The sequence below is a fragment of the Schistocerca nitens genome, chromosome 11 (assembly GCF_023898315.1).
Source record: "Schistocerca nitens isolate TAMUIC-IGC-003100 chromosome 11, iqSchNite1.1, whole genome shotgun sequence".
NCBI lineage: Eukaryota > Metazoa > Arthropoda > Insecta > Orthoptera > Acrididae > Schistocerca > Schistocerca nitens.
The window spans coordinates 76,061,090-76,083,169 of record NC_064624.1 but is presented as its reverse complement, the minus strand read 5'-3'; the positions used below and the strand labels follow the sequence as shown (position 1 = coordinate 76,083,169).

At 38.4% G+C, this 22,080-nt stretch overlaps 1 protein-coding gene across 40 annotated transcripts in view; it reads left to right on the top strand.

Moving 5' to 3' along the window:
• Positions 1–22,080, top strand: part of LOC126212861 (zinc finger protein 83-like) — a 1,762,073-nt gene that overhangs the window by 333,925 nt on the left and 1,406,068 nt on the right. For 2 of the 40 annotated variants that reach the window (XM_049940332.1, XM_049940306.1), the window contains exon 5: positions 8,428–8,469. The exons of the other annotated variants lie outside the window; for them this stretch is intronic. In XM_049940332.1, coding sequence (XP_049796289.1) covers positions 8,428–8,469 — 42 coding nt within the window. The remainder of the gene's footprint in view (positions 1–8,427; positions 8,470–22,080) is intronic. 40 annotated transcript variants of the gene reach the window in all.

The following is a 22,080-nucleotide window of genomic DNA, read 5'->3' as shown; positions in this document are numbered from 1 at the left end:
AATCCAAATTTAGAGGAGCAGTTAGAGAGAAACAGATAGTTGCAGAATAATAATTTGACATGTTTCTCTTTAAATAATGCCTGATTCTTTCATCTTTCCATGGCATTCGGTTACTTTGTTTTAACAAATCATTTTCATTTCTGTTTTTTGTGCCGTGTAGGTTATCAAAGGTAATAAATATAACTATGTGATAGCTCACTCCTATGTAGGTTGATACAGGATTCCAATATATATGCAGTGTTGCTAAATTCCATGGTACATTCACAGAAAAACTTTTGAATTTGGCTTTAGCATGCAGTTCTCCACAGAGAACCATTTGTAACATTACAGATTGTCATGGCAGAGCTAAGCAAGAAGAATAATATTGGTATATTTTGTGAGCTTGCTAACGCCTTTTGTGGAGTACAAAACAATTCACTATGTGATCAAAAATATCTGGACACCTGGCTGAAAATGACTTCCAAGTTCGTGGCACACTCCATGGTAATGCAGGATTTCAGTATGGTGTTGGCCCACCCATAGCTTTGATGACAGCTTCCATTCTCGCAGGCATATTTCTGTCAGGTGCTGGAAGGTTTCTTGGGGAATGGCATTCTTCACAGAGTACTGCACTAAGGAGAGGTATTACTGTCAGTTGGTGAGGCCTGGTACAAAGTCGGTGTTCCAAATCATCCCAAAGGTGTTCTATAGGATTCAGGTCAGGACTCTGTGCAGGCCAGCCCATTACAGGTATGTTATTGTCATGTAACCACACCACCACAGGCCATGCTTTATGAACAGGTGCTCGATCATGTAGAAATATGCAATCGCCATCCCTGCATTGCTCTTCAACAGTGGGAATAAAAAAAGTGGTTAAAACACCAATGTAGGCATGTGCTGTTGTAGGCCATGCAAAACAACAAGGGATGCAAGCCCCCTCCTTGAAAAACACACACGCTATAACACCACTGCCTCCGAAGTTTACTGTTGGCACTACACATGCTAGCAGATGATGATCACCAGGCATTCGCTATACCCACACCCCGGTATCGGATCGCTACATTGTGCACCACGATTCCTCACTCCACACAAAGTTTCTCCACAGTTCAGTCATCCAATGTTAGCGCTCCTTTCACCAAGTGAGGCATTGTTCGGCATTTACTGGTGTGATGTGTGGCTTATGAGAAGCCTTGCGACCATGATATCCAAAGTTTCTTGCCTCCCGCCAAACTGCCATAGTACTTCCAGTGGATCCTGATGCAGTTTGAAATTCCTGTGTGATGGTCTGGATGCATGTCACCTATTACACATTATGACCCTCTTTAACTGTCTGTGGTCTCTGTCAGCCAGCTGACAAGGTCGACCAATAAGCTTTTGTGCTGTACGTGTCCCTTCAAGTTTCCACTTCACTATCACATTGGAAACAGTGGACCTAGCGGTGTTATGGAGTGTGGAAATCTTGCATACAGGCGTATGACACAAGTTAAACCCAATCACCTGACAACGTTCAGAGTGCCCCAGTCTGCTCTCTCATGATATCTAATGATGACTGAGGCACTGATATGGAGTACCTGGCAGTAGGTGGCAGCACAGTGCACGTAATATGAAAATTGTATGTTTTTGGTGGTGTCCGGATACTTTTGATCACATAGTGTACTTCATAAAGTAATATGATGTGGAATTTGTCATTCATCTTGTGTGATGGAATGCAGATGGTCACATCAACTGCTTACCTGCTGTGGACTAGTTAATTCATTATGCGCTGTCACTCCGAAGATGCTGAAGATATGTTTAAATTTGGTCCTGAGTTTTACTGATGCACTGTTGACATATTTACGTGTCCCATTCCATTGACCTCTCACAGCTGTGGACGAGTTACTTCCCTATCTTGGCCAAAGCCAAATTTTTGATTATTTGTGATACAATACATGTGCCTTACAATACATGTGCCTTTTTCTGTGCTAACATTTGCAAGAAACCTCATTACGATATCTTGAACTTTTTATGAAATTTGATGACTGTTATGACAACATGACTCTCAATGCGCAGGGACGAGAATGGGTGTATCATCAGACCGTCTGTCTGATATAAAAATCAATAACTCTAGAACAAAATCAGATATTATTCTACTCTCAATTTCATTTAAATTGTGATATTTTAACTACATTTCATAAGCTGTGACGCACGAGCTAAAATCAACCATACACAAAGTTTGTGCAATTTGTTTTTTTCTCTCCAAACTTTTTAGAGTTCCGCACAATGATTTACTTAAATTGTTGTAGCACAGTAACTGTGATGTATAATGAAAACAAATTCTGTCAGTTATCAAATTAAGATATCAGATTGTTAGGTATGCACAGAACTGAATAACTGTATGAAACAGCATTATCACAACAAATGAGTGCAGGGAGCATGGATGCCAAAGAAGTGTTTATGGTGAAACATCTTCACACAGTGATATTTGCTGGAAGGAAAATATAAACAACATTGTGAGTGCAACGCAGTTCAGATATGGAAGTATATAAAAATTTTCCCACAAATTTGTTGCCCATTGGATTATGTAAGGTAATTAGTTTTCCTGTATGTTGCTTAACTGGTTCAAATGGAAGTTTAGCCCAGTGATGATCTTCCAGCACTTTGTACAAGTTAAAATATAAATTACTTGAAAAGTATGTAACCTGTATCAGTTCCAATGTACTGATAATCAAAATCACAAAGAGAATTGCACCTTAGCTCTGGTTTTTGAATGTCACCTAGAAAGAAAAAAATAAGACATTTATTGCCCATGTATGTGTAACTTTTACGATGTATGACGGGAGAGAAATAAGATAATTGAAATATTACTCAACGACCAGGTCATACTAGTTCAATATCTTGATTCAGTTAGTTTTGTTATTTGTCCTTACATTTTTTCTCAAGTGATTCTTACATAAATCCAGAACAATTTTGTAAAGAAAATATATTTTGAATGTAAGACCTGCAAGCACTTGAGGGAAAAGATTTGATAGCTCTTCAGAACAAGCAGTTTGATGGAATGCACCATGGTGATGAGAAGGTTGTTCAGAAAGTTTCAAAATGTTCACTTCAATATCTTAACAACTGAGAGAATACAAAATTATAGACAAGAATTTTCCCCAGGATATTGCAGTCATGGAGAAAAGATATACTGGGAGGTGAGCTGTTAAATTGGCAGACTACTACTTGACTGTTGACATGGATGCTCAAGAAGCAACATATAAGCTGCAAGGCAAATGGAAATGCAAAGCCAATTTATAATTTGATTAAAAATCTTCAAAAGTCAGTTAAGAATTTTGACAATAACAAAAAAGTATTTGTTGTACTGAATATGTATTCTAGCAGTACTTACCATTATTTTCTAATTCATAACAGATTTATGGTTTTCTGATAATTACTATAAGAAATTTTAAAGAGCATGGGAAATTATTTTTTTCTTTTTGGTTTTATTTAGTAATTTTGTGAGTTGGTGTTTTTTGAATTTTATCACTGCAAATGTCTCATATTACTCAAATAGTTCCTCATCTCAAGGGTTCACAATTATGAAAAAAAAATCCTGTATTAAACTTTCAAAGCTACATTGTGATCTAAATAAGTATGTATATTAATGGTATAAAACTGGTTATGTATTTCTGAAGCTGGTGCTTAGTATTTATTTTAATGTCTGTTTTTCATCATATTATATCTAAATAAGTGTAACAATCCTAAATATAAATATTTTCAAATTTTTTTATAACACTTCATTGCATAGTTTATCAGATGTGAATGTAGTTACTACATTTTTATTATTTTTGTTTGAAGTAGTGTTCATTTAATCTCAGACATCATAATAGTTGCTCAGGACCCACTGAGTTCTGCTAAATGGTGGACACATCTGAAAGCTCCATGAGTACTGGTCTTCCTTTCTGTAGCATGTCCTTACAATTACCTGAATCCCTCAAATTCTTTTATGCATGTTGCCAGTAGCATGCTTTGACCTTGGCGTAGTACTGACTACAAATAACAAAGTAGTTTTTAGTGTAGTCCCCCTGATGAGAAAATCATATTAATAGATAATACCAGAAACTGCTGCTGCACCAATAGTCAGATCAAAACGAATCATTTTTCACCAGCTGTACCATGTTGTCAACCAGTCTGGGCTGTGTGAAACAAAAAGAAAATTTCCTAAGTTAATGTATCCAGTGTTATCAGGTCATAGAACCCAGTTCTTTTCAGATAAGCCTGATTACTTTGTAGATTTTGTAGACAACGCAACAAACCTAAAACTATCATCCAGCTGCATTCCGAGATCACCTATGATTTGAAAAACTGGTGGAAGATGTAGGATGAAGGAAAAAAAAAGCAATCAACAGTAGTACTGTCCCATTAGTTATATGGAACACACATTCACTCAGGATGCAAGTGTAGAAAGTGAGTCATGATATCCGAAAGAGCTCCCTGTTTCTGTTTACATAAAGTATATTTCAAATTGTCAAATTCATCTGTATTGTACATTCATATTGCCTTTGAAACAAGTGCCAATGTTAGAAGTTGTTGTTTTGGTAAGTGATCCATGCCTCTCCTTGCCTTTCTCCTCACTGCCATCTTTCAAGCAACTACTGCAACTGTGAATGTGGATAATATGATAACAGCCCTTTTTTCATAAGTGCACCTCTACAATGTCGTACTCCAACTTCATCATGAAACTCCCACTTCCAAGGTATCTGAATAAGCAAGTAGTGATAGAAAACTGGTAACAATATATATGCTGGTTTAGCTGCAATCCATTGCTCACTGTTAGAGTTGAGATAAATATGGCGAATGTCTGAGGTCAAACTGTATTGCACCTGGAAAAGAGATTTATTTAATGCAGAGGATTAGCTTTAGAAAAAGACTTATTAAAAATACTTTGCCATGCCACGAAAAACATGAAATCTGTACACTATATACAAAAAATTAAAATTTCAAGAAGAAAGAAATGGAATTTTGGAATGAAATGAATAAACTCAATAAGACAAATAATGGTCAATGCCATAGCGACCATAGCAGTGAGACAAATGAAATTGAATTGAATTCATTGTCCATTAAGTTCAGTGCATTCTTCAACTTTTGTAGTCCTGTCTTCCTCAGTTGCGTGTAATATTACTGTATATTGATAACTTTTACTTATGGACCGTCTGCATTAAAACAAGCATTCAGTGCATAGTGCTGTGGAATGTGGAAAAAACCGCAAATTGGCGTTCATAACAAGAACAACAACACCAAAAATGCAACAGGAGCGTAATATGTAAGAAACTGCCCACGCAACCTGCCACTGATGATGCCTTGCAGAAAATAAAGGTGAAACGCATGTGGCACTAAAATTGTGTTTTATTTAGTTGCTGTCAGACGGTCCATAAGTAAAAGTTATCAATATACCGTAATATCAGTGCATTCTTCTTAACACTTGCTGATAACACAGGGATAGGAAACAGACCATCAAAAGTAGAAGCATTAGACTTACTTGACAGACATTGTATGCTCCTCTAGCTGACATGTTTTGCGTTACCACACATGAAAGATATAACAAAATCGGTATCTCACATAAAATAATAACTCTTCTGATTATGGCTGTATTGCAACCAAAGTGCTAAAATTATGAAATGACTTTGTAGCACTCCCCTCACCCCCAGATCTTCTGTACACCATATTACTTACGAAATACTGGCATGTTCCGAAGTAACAGTCATTGGCAGAAGTGCAGTAAAGGAAGTGACCTCTAGTTGCAAGCCCCTCTACCTGCATAAAAATTTGTCAGATTGTAGTAAAATATAGACCAACGTTAGTCATGATCTTCTAACAAGAGCTCTGTTTGGCTTCCATAGAGGCTTGTGTGCAAAGAAAGTCATATATGAACTTACAACTCAGCACTGGAAGAATTAGACAAAAAATTACCCCCACATAAATTTTTTTTGATGTTGGCAAAGCCTTTGAATTTTGTTGTTGTCATTCTGAAGACTGATTTAGTGCAGCTCACCATGTCCTCAAGAAATGTAACAGCTATAGTTTATCCTTGCTTTCATTCATTCAGTGTCGTGTTGACTAATTTTACAATGCCAAATAAATCAACCATGTGTATTGTAGCCCCTGCAACTACTGCAATAGCTGCTGCCCCTCGTCAGCAACCATATGTTACTCTTCCTCGCCTTTTCAAAAAAACATCATGTTCACATCTCGAACCTAGCGGTACTGCACAGTGATAAGTGTAACATATGTTAAGGAAATGACAACTAGGATGGAAACTTCAAAATTTTTAGATCTCTGTGTAGAGAAGAGTTCAAACGAAACAAAAAAGAAAACATTTTGGAACTCATAGAATGACTTAGTTCATTCATATTTGCACTTCAAATCATTTCAGTTCTTGGGGAGAAACAAATCAGTAAATTCACGTGTCTTGCATATCTTAATTCAGTAATGTCTTGTGAAAAAATCTTCTGGGGTAACTCAGCTTTAAGAAAGAAAGTCTTCATTGCACAAGAATATTATGTGGTGCTAACCCATGTTGGTTTTGTGGATGTATTTTTAAAGAGGTATGTATTTTTACCACTGCTTCACAGTATATCTACTCTTTTGTGAAATTTCTTGTGAATAATCCACTACAGTCCAAAGGGAACAATGATGTAAGTACCTACAGTTCCAGAAGAAAAAATGACATAATTTCACAATAAGGGTGAGGTTATCCTTAACACATAGAAGAGTGCGCAATGCTGCCACCAGAATCTTTGATCATCTATCCAGTGACAAAAACTGTCAGTCAGACAGCTAATTTAAATAAAAACTGAAAAATTTTCTTCTTGACAATTTCTTTAGTTTCATGGAAAAATTTATATTTATCTGTTGTGTAAAGAACGGTGGCTAGGACTTACTAATATACATACATATACACAATTTTTTTTGAAAAAAGAAAAGACCATTGTAAATGATCAGTATGTATCCATATTCACTTGTGAATGTGGAATAACTCATGGTACATTATTATTAATCTTAATGGTACAAAGGATCCATGGAACATTGTACAGACTGACTAGCCTCCACAGGTAACCTTCCCGTGTGGTTGCATGTACGGTGCTTCTACCTGTATTGTTGAGCCATGGAAGCCACCCCACTGCATCAGTGTCTATGCTCTGTGTGAGGATATAAATTATCTAGATCTTTAAATTATACCATGGAAACAAAAATGGAATTCCCTCTAGATTTATGAAGTGATGTTATCAAAACAGGCAGCAGAGTTTCATATTAATAAATAATGCTATAGAAATGACATCATGCAGAATTTGATGCCCTAAGGTTTTAGTGTTTGGTCCACTTCTGATATGATAGCAGTAAACAGATGAAGGGCCCAAACATGTACCACGTTGCCAGGAGGATAATAGGATGCCCTGATAACTGGTTCCCAACAGTCAGCTTAACCTAAAGTAAGACGACTCACATTGTGCAGTTGCAAAAAAAGTGAGAATAACTTAAAAAGTTCCAGAAGTAAATATCAGTGGGCACTAATTACACGAAATCTTGGAATAGCCTCTTCAAGGATCAAGAGTATGAAGTACTTAGTTGCTAATAAATGAACTCCATAATGGAATATGTAGTTAACAATTAATTAGAGTGAATTGTGGTATCACAACCACACTACATGAAGAAAGAGCAATATCAATATAAAGTATGTATACCTGTGCAAATTTCAGAATAAGAGTTCAATATATGGAGTCTGTAATAGGTTTCCAGTGGGCATTAGGCAGAAAATTGAACATCCTCAGCTATTACAAAACCTTTTTAGGCAGTCCTTTAATCTATACAAATATTTGGACGGAGGGATGCAATTTCTACGTGGTTTTGTCTTTGCCGGTATGTAGGTACCGAACAATGTTACAGAAGTGTTCAGTTGGAGCAATAAATAAAAACACGCATTAGTAGTGTAAGAGGAGAGCCAGTGTATTTTTTTTTTTCAAAGTAGTCACTGTCCCATTTTTAAAGTAATGCAAAGAAATGTTCATAATTGTTAGTGTGAAAGGATCGGCACTAGTCCAATTATTTATCATTAGTATACTTTAGAGAAGATGTCTGCAGTGGCTTCTTTGGGGCTATTAATCTATATTTTGAGGTGTTCTTCATCCCTGAAAGTTGTGATTTCTTTCAGCTAATGTACAGAGGAATGAATGCATGAATGACATTAATTAAAATGTGAAACTTCTACAATGAGGAAAGTATGTAATCTTGGAAGCCATGTTTTAACCTGGCATGTGACATTACCTCATTCATCTCTGCCTGTGATAGGACACATTCTGCTGATATTAAATGTAAGAATTTTCTCATGTGCAGAATCAGTGCATGTAATGCCTTTACAGTGATAGTATTCAAGCTAATCAACCTCATGTCTTCAAAAGTGGTTTTATTTTTCTCTGTTTCTTTTGGTTACAGTTATACATTCCTGAATTTGATCCTCAGGCAATTAAAGAGGAGGTGAGTTACTATCATACATTAATGTCTAATACTTCTTTCTTTCTTTTCCTCATAACTCTCTCTCTCTGGTTTAGTTTTTATCTATGTGCATGATCATTGCTTTGAATTTTGGAGGGCAAGGAGTAGTACTCTTAGACGGAATTACATTTAACTGCATGTGAAGTTTTTTTATGCAACATAGTGAAGACGGGATGGAATTCAAAATTGCTGCAGCATATTCATTGTAAGAAATGAGATATTGAATATCAGAAATATCACAGATAAATTTCTGTAGTCTGGTTAAAATAAACTGGTAGTTGATTTTGGTCACTTGCTACTACAGCTTTGGTACGTTGCTTGCTAGCTAATGCTCGGTTATAGGTGACACACAAACTTGGCCAGTTAACTCTGTGAAGTGCTGTTACTTGCATGTAACATGGGGCAATGTTGGAAGCAGCTGCTGTGAGGTATGACCGGAATGTGAGATGCTCTGTCAACAACTGATTTTACATGATCCATGACTGAACTGGGGCAGATAATCTGTTTTCTATCACTGAATTTGCACTCTTGTCCTAACCTAACAACAATATTGGATGTGCAATATAACTGAGACAACATCAGTCAACCTGTAGCAGAACTTTTCATCACACTTGCTTTGTTCACAGCGATTAAAGCTAACCTCTGTGAGCAAATTCACCACAGAAAAAATTGTTTCAGAACTAAAAGCAAACTTTACTTTCTCATTTTCACCTGAACCTATCCTCACACTGGTTACATGAGCTGACATGTTACCAACAAATGAACAGTACTGCTTAGTACTCAGTTGCAGGTAATAGGTATCATAGGAAGCTTCAAAATGAAAAAAGAATAATGGAAAGGAAAAAGTCAAGGCAAATAAAGAAGTCAGTACAATGATGAAAGTAACACAGCAAAGGATTATAAAGAAGAAATTAGATTTCAACCAGCTAATTGAATAAAAGTAAAAAAGTTGTTTTCATAAAGATTCAAATATAAACAGTTTTAAAGCACTTGGCAAGATTCACACCCATAATCATCTATTTATGAGGCATGAAACATGACAACTATACATCATCACTGCTTATCAGTACAATGTTATATTTATGACTCTGAAGACCAACAGCAGTGATTTGTTGCCTTCAAGTACTTTGGCTTAATGTAATGCTGTACAAGCCTTATCTAATTTCAGCCGGCATCTGTGGTGGTGATAACTGTATATGTGGTTCTGAATTGCATCTTGTGCAAAAGGATCCAATAGTGCTTGGTTAGTATGAAATGTGCATATTTTGTTACTCCCCCCCCCTCCCCTCCCCCCCCCCCTCTCTCTCTCTCTCTCTCTCTCTCTCTCTCTCTCACTCTCACACACACACACACACACACACACACACACACACACACACACACACACACAACAAAAGGGGCACACCCCACATACAGGATTGAACCACATCAAGAAAGTAAGTTTCACAAGGAGTTGGAATTCAACTGGCTGTTTGTTGTGGCAGTTTGGCACTAATGAACAGTTGAGATGTGACACTGAACAGTCTGGTAGGAGGCAACCAGCTCCAGAGTGTGAGGTATCAACCAACAAGTAATTTTAGTCATACAATAGTCTTATTGTTAGTATGGGAATGCTATTCTGCAAAGTGCAGTAACCATGAGTTTAGTGACAGCTTACACATCTATTTCTTCAGAATTATATTTGAGATCCATTAATCCTTAGTTTTTAGAACAATTGAATCCTTATTCGGCACACACGTTTAAGGGAGGAAGATTAGGATTTGACATCCCATCGACAAAAAGGCCATTAGAGGCAGATCACAAGCTTAGATTGTTTAAGGAATGTGAAGGAAATCATCTGTGTCCTTTCGAATGAACCATCCCAACATTAGCCCGGATCAATTCAGGAAAATCACGAAAGATCTTGTCCAGGATGATCAGATGCATATTTGAACCATAGTCTTCATGAAAGTGAATTCAGTGTTATAATCACTGCACTGCCTTGCTCAGTACTACACATTTTCTCCCCTGACAGTAGCCCTCTACTGTCAATCAGATAACGTCTGGAGGACGTCGAGAAGGAAGAATATCTGAACTGCTGTACTCAACTAAGTATACTGGTGTGTGGTGAAGATGATAAATATTGGACCATAAATCCAAAGGTTTAAGGTAGTAGCGTCAGTGCCTCTGGCAAAGTGTGAGGAATGATGAGTTCCAGCTTTGTTTTGAATCCTCACTAAACACTGATTCCCAGATAACTGGTTGGGTAAGATAGTTAAAATGTCAAAGGATGGCAAGGGCCACTTCCAGTAGGACTTGTAAAGGACTGGTGTTCAAAGTAACTTTGTGGTTAAGTTTAACATGGGGCTGCAAATTATAGTATGACCTTAGATGTTTCACATCTGCTGGGGAACTACCAGATGTGAGTTAGTTACACGTTCCATTGATTTTTCACATGATTTCCATTAAAATAATACACAATAGATGTCTGTTGTTGACATTAAAACCGTTAAAAACTGTAGGTCTCACTTAATACGCAGTACTGAGAGTGAGAGTATGCAGTACTGAGAGTGGGTGGAAGTAGAATATTGATAGTAGCAAGATGTTTAGAACAGGTTCTATTGTTTACTAAAATGACAGGGTAAATGTGCTGAAATATATTTGTAGCAGTATGTAACAATTTTAGATCAATGGTATGCAAACAGGTATGAGTGTGATTAACGTTCAGAACTGGGATAAAAGTTGTAACTGAATTCTTCTGTCAGCCATCAGTCGGCCACAAAAATAACTTATAGCTTCTAACAAAACCCCTGTTTACTAGAACAAATGTATCCAAGTCATGCCAAAAAACAGGTAAGGAACTGTTAGTTGTCCCTCTGAGATTCTTGGTATATGGACATTGGGAAGATACGCAACAAACTGCGGTAGATACAAAACATAAGATAATTGTTGTTAATCTTGAAAGTCAATGGTTTAGTGAATTGTGGTTGATGAAATCTCAGGCTTTTTGCAGATAATGAAGCTTTCTATAAAAGGGTCTATCTGGTAAAAATTCACTAATAACTGGTCAAATCTTGCCAAAGTATAAACCAGATGCAAAGACTGACAACTAGCTCTTCTTAACATAAATTACGCGAAGTTGTGCTATTTATGAAAAGTAAAACTGTGGTATGCTTTAAGCAATTTTTGTTTTACGATACATGATAAGCTAGTGACAAACTGCAGTTTGTAGAAAAAACAAATATGCATGCAAATCACTTGGAAAAACCTCTACTTCTTGATATCAAGTGAGGTGATGCATTGGTTAATGCACTGGATGTAGGTTGTCAGTGATTTTCCTAAATTGCTTAAGTCAAATGTCGATATTACGAGAAGGAAAGTTGCAACTCACCATATAGCGGAGATGGTGAGTCACAGATAGGGACAACAAAGACTTTCACACTTAAAGCTTTCAGCAAATGGCCTTTGTCACACACACACACACACACACACACACACACACACACACGAATGCAGTTTCATGCAGCTGGTGTGTGTGTGTGTGTGTGTGTGTGTGTGTGTGTGTGTGTGTGTGTGTGTGTGTGTGTGTGTGCGTGTGTGCACGGGTGCACCCACATAATTGGGTCTATTGTTGACCGCAGGCTGTTGGTGTGGAAGTCTTCTTGTCATGCCCAATTGTGACGCAGCACCTCCGCTGTATAGTGAGTAGCAACTTCCCTTCTCATAATATTGTTACATTCCATCCTGGATATTCCTAAGTCAAATGTCAGCATGATTGCTTTGAAACAGAATTGCCAATTTCCGTCCTTGTTCTTAATTGATTTGAGATGGTATCCCATCTCTAATAACATTGTTATCCAAAGGAAATCAAGCTCTGATCTGCCTTCCTGAATTGCTTCCTTCCTTCTTTCCTTCCTTTCTTCCTTCCTTCATACTTGAGTGTGTTGGACCCACATCTGGTCAGACTACATAGAGACACTGATCATGTACAGAGAAGGTTAGTGACAATTGTCAAAGGCTTGTACAACTGACAAAAAGTGTAACATAAATTTTGGTAGATCTTAACTGGTGGACACACAAAGAAAAAATGCCATGCAACTTGTGACCATCTAGAAAGAAAAGTTTCACCCATTAATTGAAAATCTGGAGAGTACTCGGGATGGCTGGCTGCTGTGGCCGAGCTGTTCTAGGCATTTCAGTCTGGAACCGCGCTGCTACTGCGGTCGAAGCTTCGAATCCTGCCTCGGGCATGACTTTGTGTGATGTCCTTAGGTTGGTTAGGTTTAAGACAGGCTGTTGCAACCAAGCTCCAGGGAGCCGGAGCGCTCTGGAGCACTCACTGCGGCAGCTTGGAGCCCGCGTGGAGGGGGAAAGTGAACTCACTGCCCCCTGGCCGCATGCAGCTGCAACAGAGGCAATAATCTGTGTTCAATGACAGCTATGACTAGCCGCGGGAGCCCTGTACCCCTATTGGAGGATACCTTTCTATTCATTGAGAGGGATGGTCGTCCGCAGTGTCTTGTATGTCATAAAGTATTTTATTCTGTGAAGAGGTACAATATACGACGACATCATACACGTCTTCATGCAGCGCACTTCAATCAGGTAGAAGGTGTTGCACGCAGAGAACTGGTAGCCAGGCTTAAGAACGACATACCAGGAGACGTAACTTTAAAAACAGTTTCGTAAATCGGATGGTATCAAAACATGCAACATAGTTCATGTTCTGTAATGCATTTATAATTTTCAGGTGAATGAGAGTGGAGAAAACATGAGAGCAGAGAAAACACTACTGAATTTGCAATTTGAGCAAGCTACAGGGTTGCTCACATCATTATGACGAGTGGCAAGCCATTTTCGCTGGGACCACTCGTAAAATCGTGCATGGTAGCAGTTGCAGGATGTTTGTTTCCAAGGGAGGTGCAGGCAATTTAAGGGGTTTGCCTGTTGAATCAAACAATGTCTCATCGAATCCTGGACATGGAAGCAGATTTAGAGACACAGCTCAGGAAAAAGGCGGAGAGCTTTGATGCATTTTCGCTAGCGCTTGACAAAATCACCAACATATCAGACTGTGCTCAGTTTGCAGTCTTTGTGCGTGGTGTCGACATGGAGCTCCAAGTAACTGAAGAACACTTGGATGTGGTACCACTTGATTACATCGCAACAGGACGTGACATTTTTGAAGCTGTTTGTGAATCAGTGGACAATATGAATTTTTCATAGGATAAGATCCATTCTGTAGCGACAGATGGTGCACCACAAATGATTGGGCGTCGCCAAGGTTTTGCTTCTCGTTTGAAAAATAAACTCAGGGACGAATTCGGGAAAGACATTTTGACTCTTCATTGTTTTATTCACCAAGAGGCACTGTGTATTGGAATAGTAGAGCTAGGTGGTGTAATGAAAGATGTCGTGAAGTGTTTGAATTTTGTGCGGCGTCACAGTATGAATCATCGCCAATTCAAAGGATTCCTGAAAGATATGGAAGCGGAGTATGGGGATATACCTTACCACAGTACAGTTCGTTGGCTGAATTCGGGAAAAGTTCTGGATATTTTCTTTGCTATTCGCGAGGAAATATCCCTTTTTCTCGAAATGAAAGGGGAAGAAATGCATTGTCTGAAAGATTTAAAATGGATATCAGACCTGGCATTCCTAGCTGACATAACTATGCATCTGAATAATTTAAAACTGTCATTGCAAGGCAAAGGGCACCTAATCGTTGACATGCACAACCAGATCAAAGCATTCATGGAAAAGCTTTGTTTATTTGAGAGGCAGATGAGTAATGGACATTTAATGTTCTTCAGTCATCTTGCTTCTTTAAAACTATCTGAAGGTACTACTTTCGGCGATTACCAAGCAAAGTTAAAGCAGCTCATCACGTCGTTTGAAACACGATTCCGAGACCTCACTAGTTTCGAAATCGAACTTAAGGTGTTCAGCACTCCTTTTTCAGTTTTCCCCGATGACTTGTCATTGTCACTTCAATTGGAGATTATCGATTTGCAAAATTCAACTTTGTTGAAAGAGAGGTACTACAACACATTGGATTTGTCGCGATGGTATTGTTCATTATAGCAAAAAACATTTCCCAAGCTTCACAACAATGCCGCTCAGATCATGTGCATGTTTGGGTCTATGTATTGTTGTTGGCAGCTTTTCTCAGCAATGTAAAGTGTGAAAAGTAAGGAACGATCGTTTCTTCAGGATGCAACAATGAAGGCCATCCTCTACATTAATACTGCGAACCCTTTGATGCCTGATATTTCCGATCTTTTAATGAAAAGAAAATGTTGAGCTACAGAGGCCCAATAAATTTAGTATGCAATTTCTTGTAAAATAGTTGTTTCTTATTTATTTCCTGTACATCGTATTTCCTGGTGTAGCATGTCACCATGTCTTAGCAGCTAAGAGTATGAGGTTGTTGATTTTGTAAGACGCAGCTGGCACATCAAAATGCTTGCCTTGCCACCTGCCTCAGTCAGCTGTGCCACGTGCCGGCATGGTGGCCCACTTGAATGGTCACAATGAGCAACACGGCTCCCTGGAGCAGGGAGCGCTCCACGGCTCACAATGGAGCCAACAAGGTCGACAGCCTGGTGTAAGTAGTTTTAAGCCTAGGGTACTGATGATGACCTCAGATGTTAAGTCCCATAGTGCTCAGAGCCATTTTTTAAGTACTCGGGATGTTAATATTTACAACAACTTAAAAACCTGAGAATACTCGTCTGTCGTTACATTGAGTCATTTACAGATGTGGTCGCAACAGAGCACAAGAATGCTACTTTGATAATATTACAGCATCTTGAAACCCCCCGTTGGCTAGCTGCAGTGGAAGTTAGAGGAGGAGAGATTCTAGTTGCCATTTCCTTTTGCTGTGTAGAGATGACAGATTAAGAAAGTGACTCAAGTGATGTTAGTTTTTCCAGCATCAGAAAAAATATGAAATAGAAACGGCTGCGGAATTGCCTCTTGCACATCCAAGATTTTTGTTTACTGGAACATCTTCAGACTTTGCACAGAATGACTCCAGATAAGGTGCAATATGTAAGTAAAATAATGGGCAATGAGTTGGTGAATATAGTAGTTACTGAGAGTAATAGATATACTCGAGATAAGAACATTACTGGCTGGAAGGACACAAACAGTGATGCAATAAGGATCTTCATTAGTATACTACTGTTACAAAGTATTATGATCAAACCAAACTACCAGATGTATTGATCTAAACCTCCACTATCTGCAGTTCCAATACGAGGTGCATTCAAGTTCTAAGGCCTCCGATTTTTTTTCTAATTAACTACTCACCCGAAATCGTTGAAACTGGCATTACTTCTCTACGTAATCGCCCTGCAGACGTACACATTTTTCACAATGCTCGTGCCATGATTCCATGGCAGCGGCGAAGGCTTCTTTAGGAGTCTGTTTTGACCATTGGAAAATCGCTGAGGCAATAGCAGCATGGCTGGTGAATGTGTGGCCACGGAGAGTGTCTTTCATTGTTGGAAAAAGCCAAACGTCACTAGGAGCCAGGTCAGGTGAGTAGGGAGCATGAGAAATCACTTCAAAGTTGTTATCACGAAGAAACTGTTGCGTAACATTAGCTCGATGTGCGGGTGTGTTGTCTCGGTGAAACAGCACACGCGCAGCCCTTCCCAGACGTTTTTGTTGCAGTGCAGGAAGGAATTTCTTCTTCAAAACATTTTCGTAGGATGCACCTGTTACCTTAGTGCCCTTTGGAATGCAATGGGTAAGGATTACGCCCTCGTTGTCCCAGAACATGGACACCATGATTTTTTCAGCACTGGCGGTTACCTGAAATTTTTTTGGTGTCGGTGAATCTGTGTGCTTCCATTGAGCTGACTGGCGCTTTGTTTCTGGATTGAAAAATGGCATCCACGTCTCATCGATTGTCACAACCGACGAAAAGAAAGTCCCATTCATGCTGTCGTTGCGCGTCAACATTGCTTGGCAACATGCCACACGGGCAGCCATGTTGTCGTCCGTCAGCATTCGTGGCACCCACCTGGATAACACTTTCCTCATTTTCAGGTCGTCGTGCAGGATTGTGTGCACAGAACCCACAGAAATGCCAACTCTGGAGGCGATCTGTTCGACAGTCATTCGGCGATACCCGAAAACAATTCTCTCCACTTTCTTGATCATGTCGTCAGACCGGCTTGAGCGAGCCCGAGGTTGTTTCGGTTTGTTGTCACACGATGTTCTGCCTTCATTAAACTATCGCACCCACGAACGCACTTTAGACACATCCATAACTCCATCACCACATGTCTCCTTCAACTGTCGATGAATTTCAATTGGTTTCACACCATGCAAATTCAGAAAACGAATGATTGCACGCTGTTCAAGTAAGGAAAACATCACCATTTGAAGTATTTAAAACAGTTCTCATTCTCGCCGCTGGCGGTAAAATTCCATCTGCTATACGCTGCTGCCATCTCTGGGATGTATTGACAATGAACGCGGCCTCATTTTAAAACAATGCGCATGTTTCTATCTCTTTCCAGTCCGGAGAAAAAAAATTGGAGGCCTTAGAACTTGAATGCACCTCGTATTTCTCTGGTTACTTAGCTGCAATTTTTGACACTAAAGAAATGCCTTCATTTTTCAGACAACTCAAGTTATGACCCTGCTAGCTGTACAAACCTAAAGCTAAACAAAATCTTGCCTCTTTTTAGAACGTATCAATAAGAAATTCAAAATTATTTGTACTCTTGAGAGGGATGCCACCATATACGAGTCTTATGTTACATAAAGGGAGATTAGGTAGGTTTCAGTATCCAGCTACCACTAATGAGGGCAAGATATGGAATAGACCTACATGTTGTGTGATTTGAAGTCTAACAATGAGTAGTCTGTAATTATATATACCGATAAGAGCACAATATTTGATGGTGAATAGAAGGATGTGGCCAATCATGTCATAAAGTATTGACCCTAATGAAACCACTTCTCAACAAGAGCTACTGCCTTACAGTTAATAATTTCTGCACCTCTCTGTGACTATAAGATCTCCTTATTGCTAAGAAAACTGATATGTGACCCTGTGCAACCTTCTATAAAACATATGCCATTGAACTTTTGTATTAATAAATGGAACAAGGGAGATATTGTTGCATTTCAGAGGGATAAATTTACAGCAATGAGATGGAAAGACAAGCATGATGTGCATCGTTTTGAGCACTATCCACAATACAAAAATTCAAAATTCAAATATAAGGTGCAAACAATTAATAAAACCAACAGCAGTCATATCATATAACAACCTAGTGGGAGGAGTGAGTAAAGTTGCCCAGCATATATCAGACAATCCAGTAACACAAAAAGAGGGAAAAATACCGCAAAAATATTTTTCCATCTACTTAAACTTGCTTTTTGGAATTCAGTCAGATTGTGCAACAAATGTGGAGGAACAAGGAGTGTTCTTGGCAGTGACTGAGAAGATGACAATTGAACATCACAGGAAGAAATTATCTTCAAAATAGCTGGTTGTTCATCCATGAGCAGCAGTCCTTTTTGTCCAGCTGACCATCATTTACCACCATTCATTCTACCAATGGCAAGGAAGCAGAATCCTACCAGATGATGTGGGATTTAGAGCTGGGTTCCTGATGCAAATGGGAAGAAAAATGAGAGGGACTCGTGGTATATGTGTGAAGGTAGTGATGTACCTCTATGTATTGTACGATGCTTCAGAGCCTTTCACACAGCCACAATCATATGAAGATAATTGTTGTGAAAAAGTGTATTATTGTAATTTTTGTTGTTTATCAAAAACTCTACAGAAAGTTTCGAAAGAGATTTGGCCAAAATACTCTGTCCTAAGACAGAGTTAGTTTTTAAAATAGCAAGTATAGTGGGGGTTTTAATATAGCGACTTTTTACCAGTTTCCAATTGCCCTTTAAGTCAATAATTTGCCAAACTACTGTTTGAAATAATCTATAATCATAATAGAGTTGAACATAAGCAGTTAAAAAAACAGCAAATTTTTTTGTCCACTTCTACAGAAAAATTGTTTAGTTACAGTGTTAAGAAGTCTTTCTGTATAGAAACTATGAATATTCCTCAGCTCCATAAACAACTGTCGTGCAGAGATTGTACAGACAAAATTAATCAAATACCAGCTTGCACAGAGGTGAGTAAGCAGACATTTTTCCTAAAATCCATCCGTAAATGGAACAGGAAGAAAGTGTAATATATGATGTAGTAAAAAGTATTTTCTGTCATAAATGTGACAGTGATTTGCAAAGTGTAGGTGCAGGTATACCTGTAGCTACGAGCAGGCTATGAATTTTCTTCTTCTTCTTCTTCTTCTTGTTCTTCTTCTTGGCTATTAAGTCCTCTTGTTCAGTGCCTCTATGGTCAGTGGTTAGTTTCTATTTGTCGCTCCATCTGTTTTTTTTTTGGTCTACCTTTGATCTTTTCCAATTGGTCACAAATTTATCACCTAGTTTCATTCAGTATTGTGACATGATCTTTCAATTTAGTTCTGTACTGTTCTATCTGTCCATTTGTGTTTTTAAGTACTCATCCTTGTGTGATTGATGTTCTCATCATACCAGGCACTCAAAGCTATCTACACTTCTTAAAAACCTGATTTCTACAGCTTATATGCTTTGTTCATTTTCGGCTATTGTTGTTAAAGTCTCACACCATAAAATATTTATTATTAAATATCAAATATGCTAAATACATCCAATTAAATGTGTCATACAGTTATTCATAATTTTTAAAGGTTTAATGTGATTAAACTGCTAAGATTGCAAAAGTGCTAATGAAAAGGAAAGCTGCTTTTGCATTTTGAATAGTTAGGTCTATATTTTAACTTGGAGATTGAACATATTCACAACATATATTGTGGATACAATCAAAATTGGTTACAACTCCTTTTATGAGATATGTATAGTGTGTTCCTCACATGAATGATTTCAGTAATCCAGCTTCCAGTAAAGTGGCAATTATAAGTTGAATATTTTCCCATAGAAATCTGAAAGTTAGCACAAGAATGAAAATCCATGATATTATATGGAAATGGTGACAAAGAAAAAATGCTTATATTCCGTTTTATCAAGTAATCCAAAGAGAACATTGATAGTTACAAATACATTTTTATTCAACCACCATCATATGAGTCCATACACGTGAACCACTGTGAAGTGCATGGCAGAGGGTACCAAATATTCAGGTTAATTTTAATCCTTTCATGTATGGAACATACGAAAAATGGTTGAGTCAATTCATATGTGCTCACTGTAGTCTAATCTTGTCCTGGAAAACACAATGGAAGAGATAAGTAGGGGTTGTGGTATATTCGTAGGTGCATAATTTAAAGTTGATTCTTAAAACTGTGCAAATAGGCATTGCTTCTGTCTTTAAGCATCTGACAGTTTGGTTCTTCCAGCATCTCTGTAAAACTCCCATGAAGTCAAACATACATGTAACTATCGGTGTTGTGCTCCTTTGCGTATGTGGCACTGAGGACCACAACGGCCTAAATCACAACATCATGGTGACCCATATGTGTATGTGGATATCAGAGAAAATAGTGAGATTGCTTTTCGTGAATGTTCACAAAAATCTCAGAATTGAAGGTGGTATGATGTAGGCCCTTACAATTTTCTCTGTCCCAAATGTGTGATATACTCTGTTAGTCCTATTGGGTATAGGTCCCTTACATTTCAGCAATAGTCTACGATCCACACCACAGATGAGAGCTCCTGCAAAATCAAAATGCATAGTACTAGTGTGTGTGTGTGTGTGTGTGTGTGTGTGTGTGTGTGTGTGTGTGTGTGTGTGTTTTCTGCCCTTGGAGGACTGTTGTACTGGTATGAACATTCTATCAACACCTCATACCTTTTGTTAAGGTGTATAGGGATTGCATTACAACAGCGTTCAAAGTGAGCGATGCTGGGGAGGCACACAGCTGCAAGTGTGTGCTCACACATTCAACAATGTCATGACAAACCCTGCCGGCTGGCCACCTGGAAGATCACAGCAGTGATGACCCAACAGGGCACAGTAAAACGTAACAGGCTTTCATCGCTGCAATTGTGCAACGTAACTTCTTACTGTCCCCAATGTTGAGTGAGGTGTGTAACTCTTCTTCTCTGAATTTTCTCGACGTATAATTTCTGGGTGTTTCAATGTATGTGAGGCACTGTGTATGTTGTTAATCACAAAATGACGAAGCCAAAAGAGTGTAATTGCTATAAAAACTTATTCATTGCTTCACAAACTCTCAAAGACTGACACAATACTGACTTCAAAGTCTGGATAAATGCTTTTTTTCTTATGACTACTGCCGCTGGCCCTCAAATATGTTTTAACAATACGATGTTAGATCATACTTTGTTACAATCAGACTTTTTAGAGTTCACAGTTAAGTTTTAATACAGTTAATGAAATTGGTTATAAAATTTGGTTGTACTATGTTACAGTATTCATGAAACAGTTGTTGTTGTTGTTGTAGTTGTCGTTGTTGTTGTCTTCAGTCTAGAGACTGGTTTGAAGCAGCTCTCCGTGCTACTCTATCCTGTGCAAGGTTCATCATCTCCCAATACCTACTGCAACCTACATCCTTCTGAATCTCATTCATATCTTGAAATTTCTGTTCTTCAGAAATGCTTTCCTTTCCACTGCCAGGCTACATTTTATATCCTCTCTAATTCGACCCTCATCAGTTATTTTGCTCCCCAAATAGCAAAACTCATTTACTACTGTAAGTGTCTCATTTCCAAATCTAATTCCCTCAGCATCACCCCACTTAGTTCAACTACATTCCATTATCCTCGTTTTGCTTTTGTTGATGTTCATCTCGTATCCTCCTTTCAAGACATTGTCCATTCCGTTCAACTGCTCTTCCAGGTCCTTTGCAGTCTGTGACAGAATCGGTGAACCTCAGAGTTTTTATTTCTTCTCCATGGATTTTAATTCCTACTCCAAATTTTTATTTCGTTTCCTTTACTGCTTGCTCAGTATACAGATTAAATAACATCGGGAACAGGTTACAACCCTGTCTCATTCCCTTCCCAACCACTGCTTCTCTTTCATGTCCCTTAACTCTTATAACTGCCGTCTGGTTTCTGTACAAATAGTAAATAGCCTTTCCCTCTCTGTATTTTACCACTGCCCACTTCAGAATTTGGAAGAGAGTACTCCAGTCAACATTGTTAAAAACTTTCTCTAAGTTCACAAATGCTAGAAACGTGGGTTTGCCATTCCTTAATCTGTCTTCTAAGATAAGTTGTAGGGTCAGTATTCCCTCACGTGTTCCAACATTTCTACGAAATCCAAACTGATCTTCCCTGAGGTCGGCTTCTACCTGTTTTTCTATTCATCTATAAAGAATTCGTGTTAGTATTTTGGAGCCATGACTTATTTAACTGATAGTTTGGTAATTTTCACATCTGTCTACACCTGCATTCTTTGGGATTTGAATTATTATATTCTTCTTGTAGTTCGAGGATATTTCGCCTGTCTCATTAATCTTGCTCACCAGATGATAGAGTTTTGTGAGGGCTGGCTCTCCCAAGGCTATCAGTAGTTGTAATGGGATGCTGTCTACTCTTGAGGCTTTGCTTTGACTT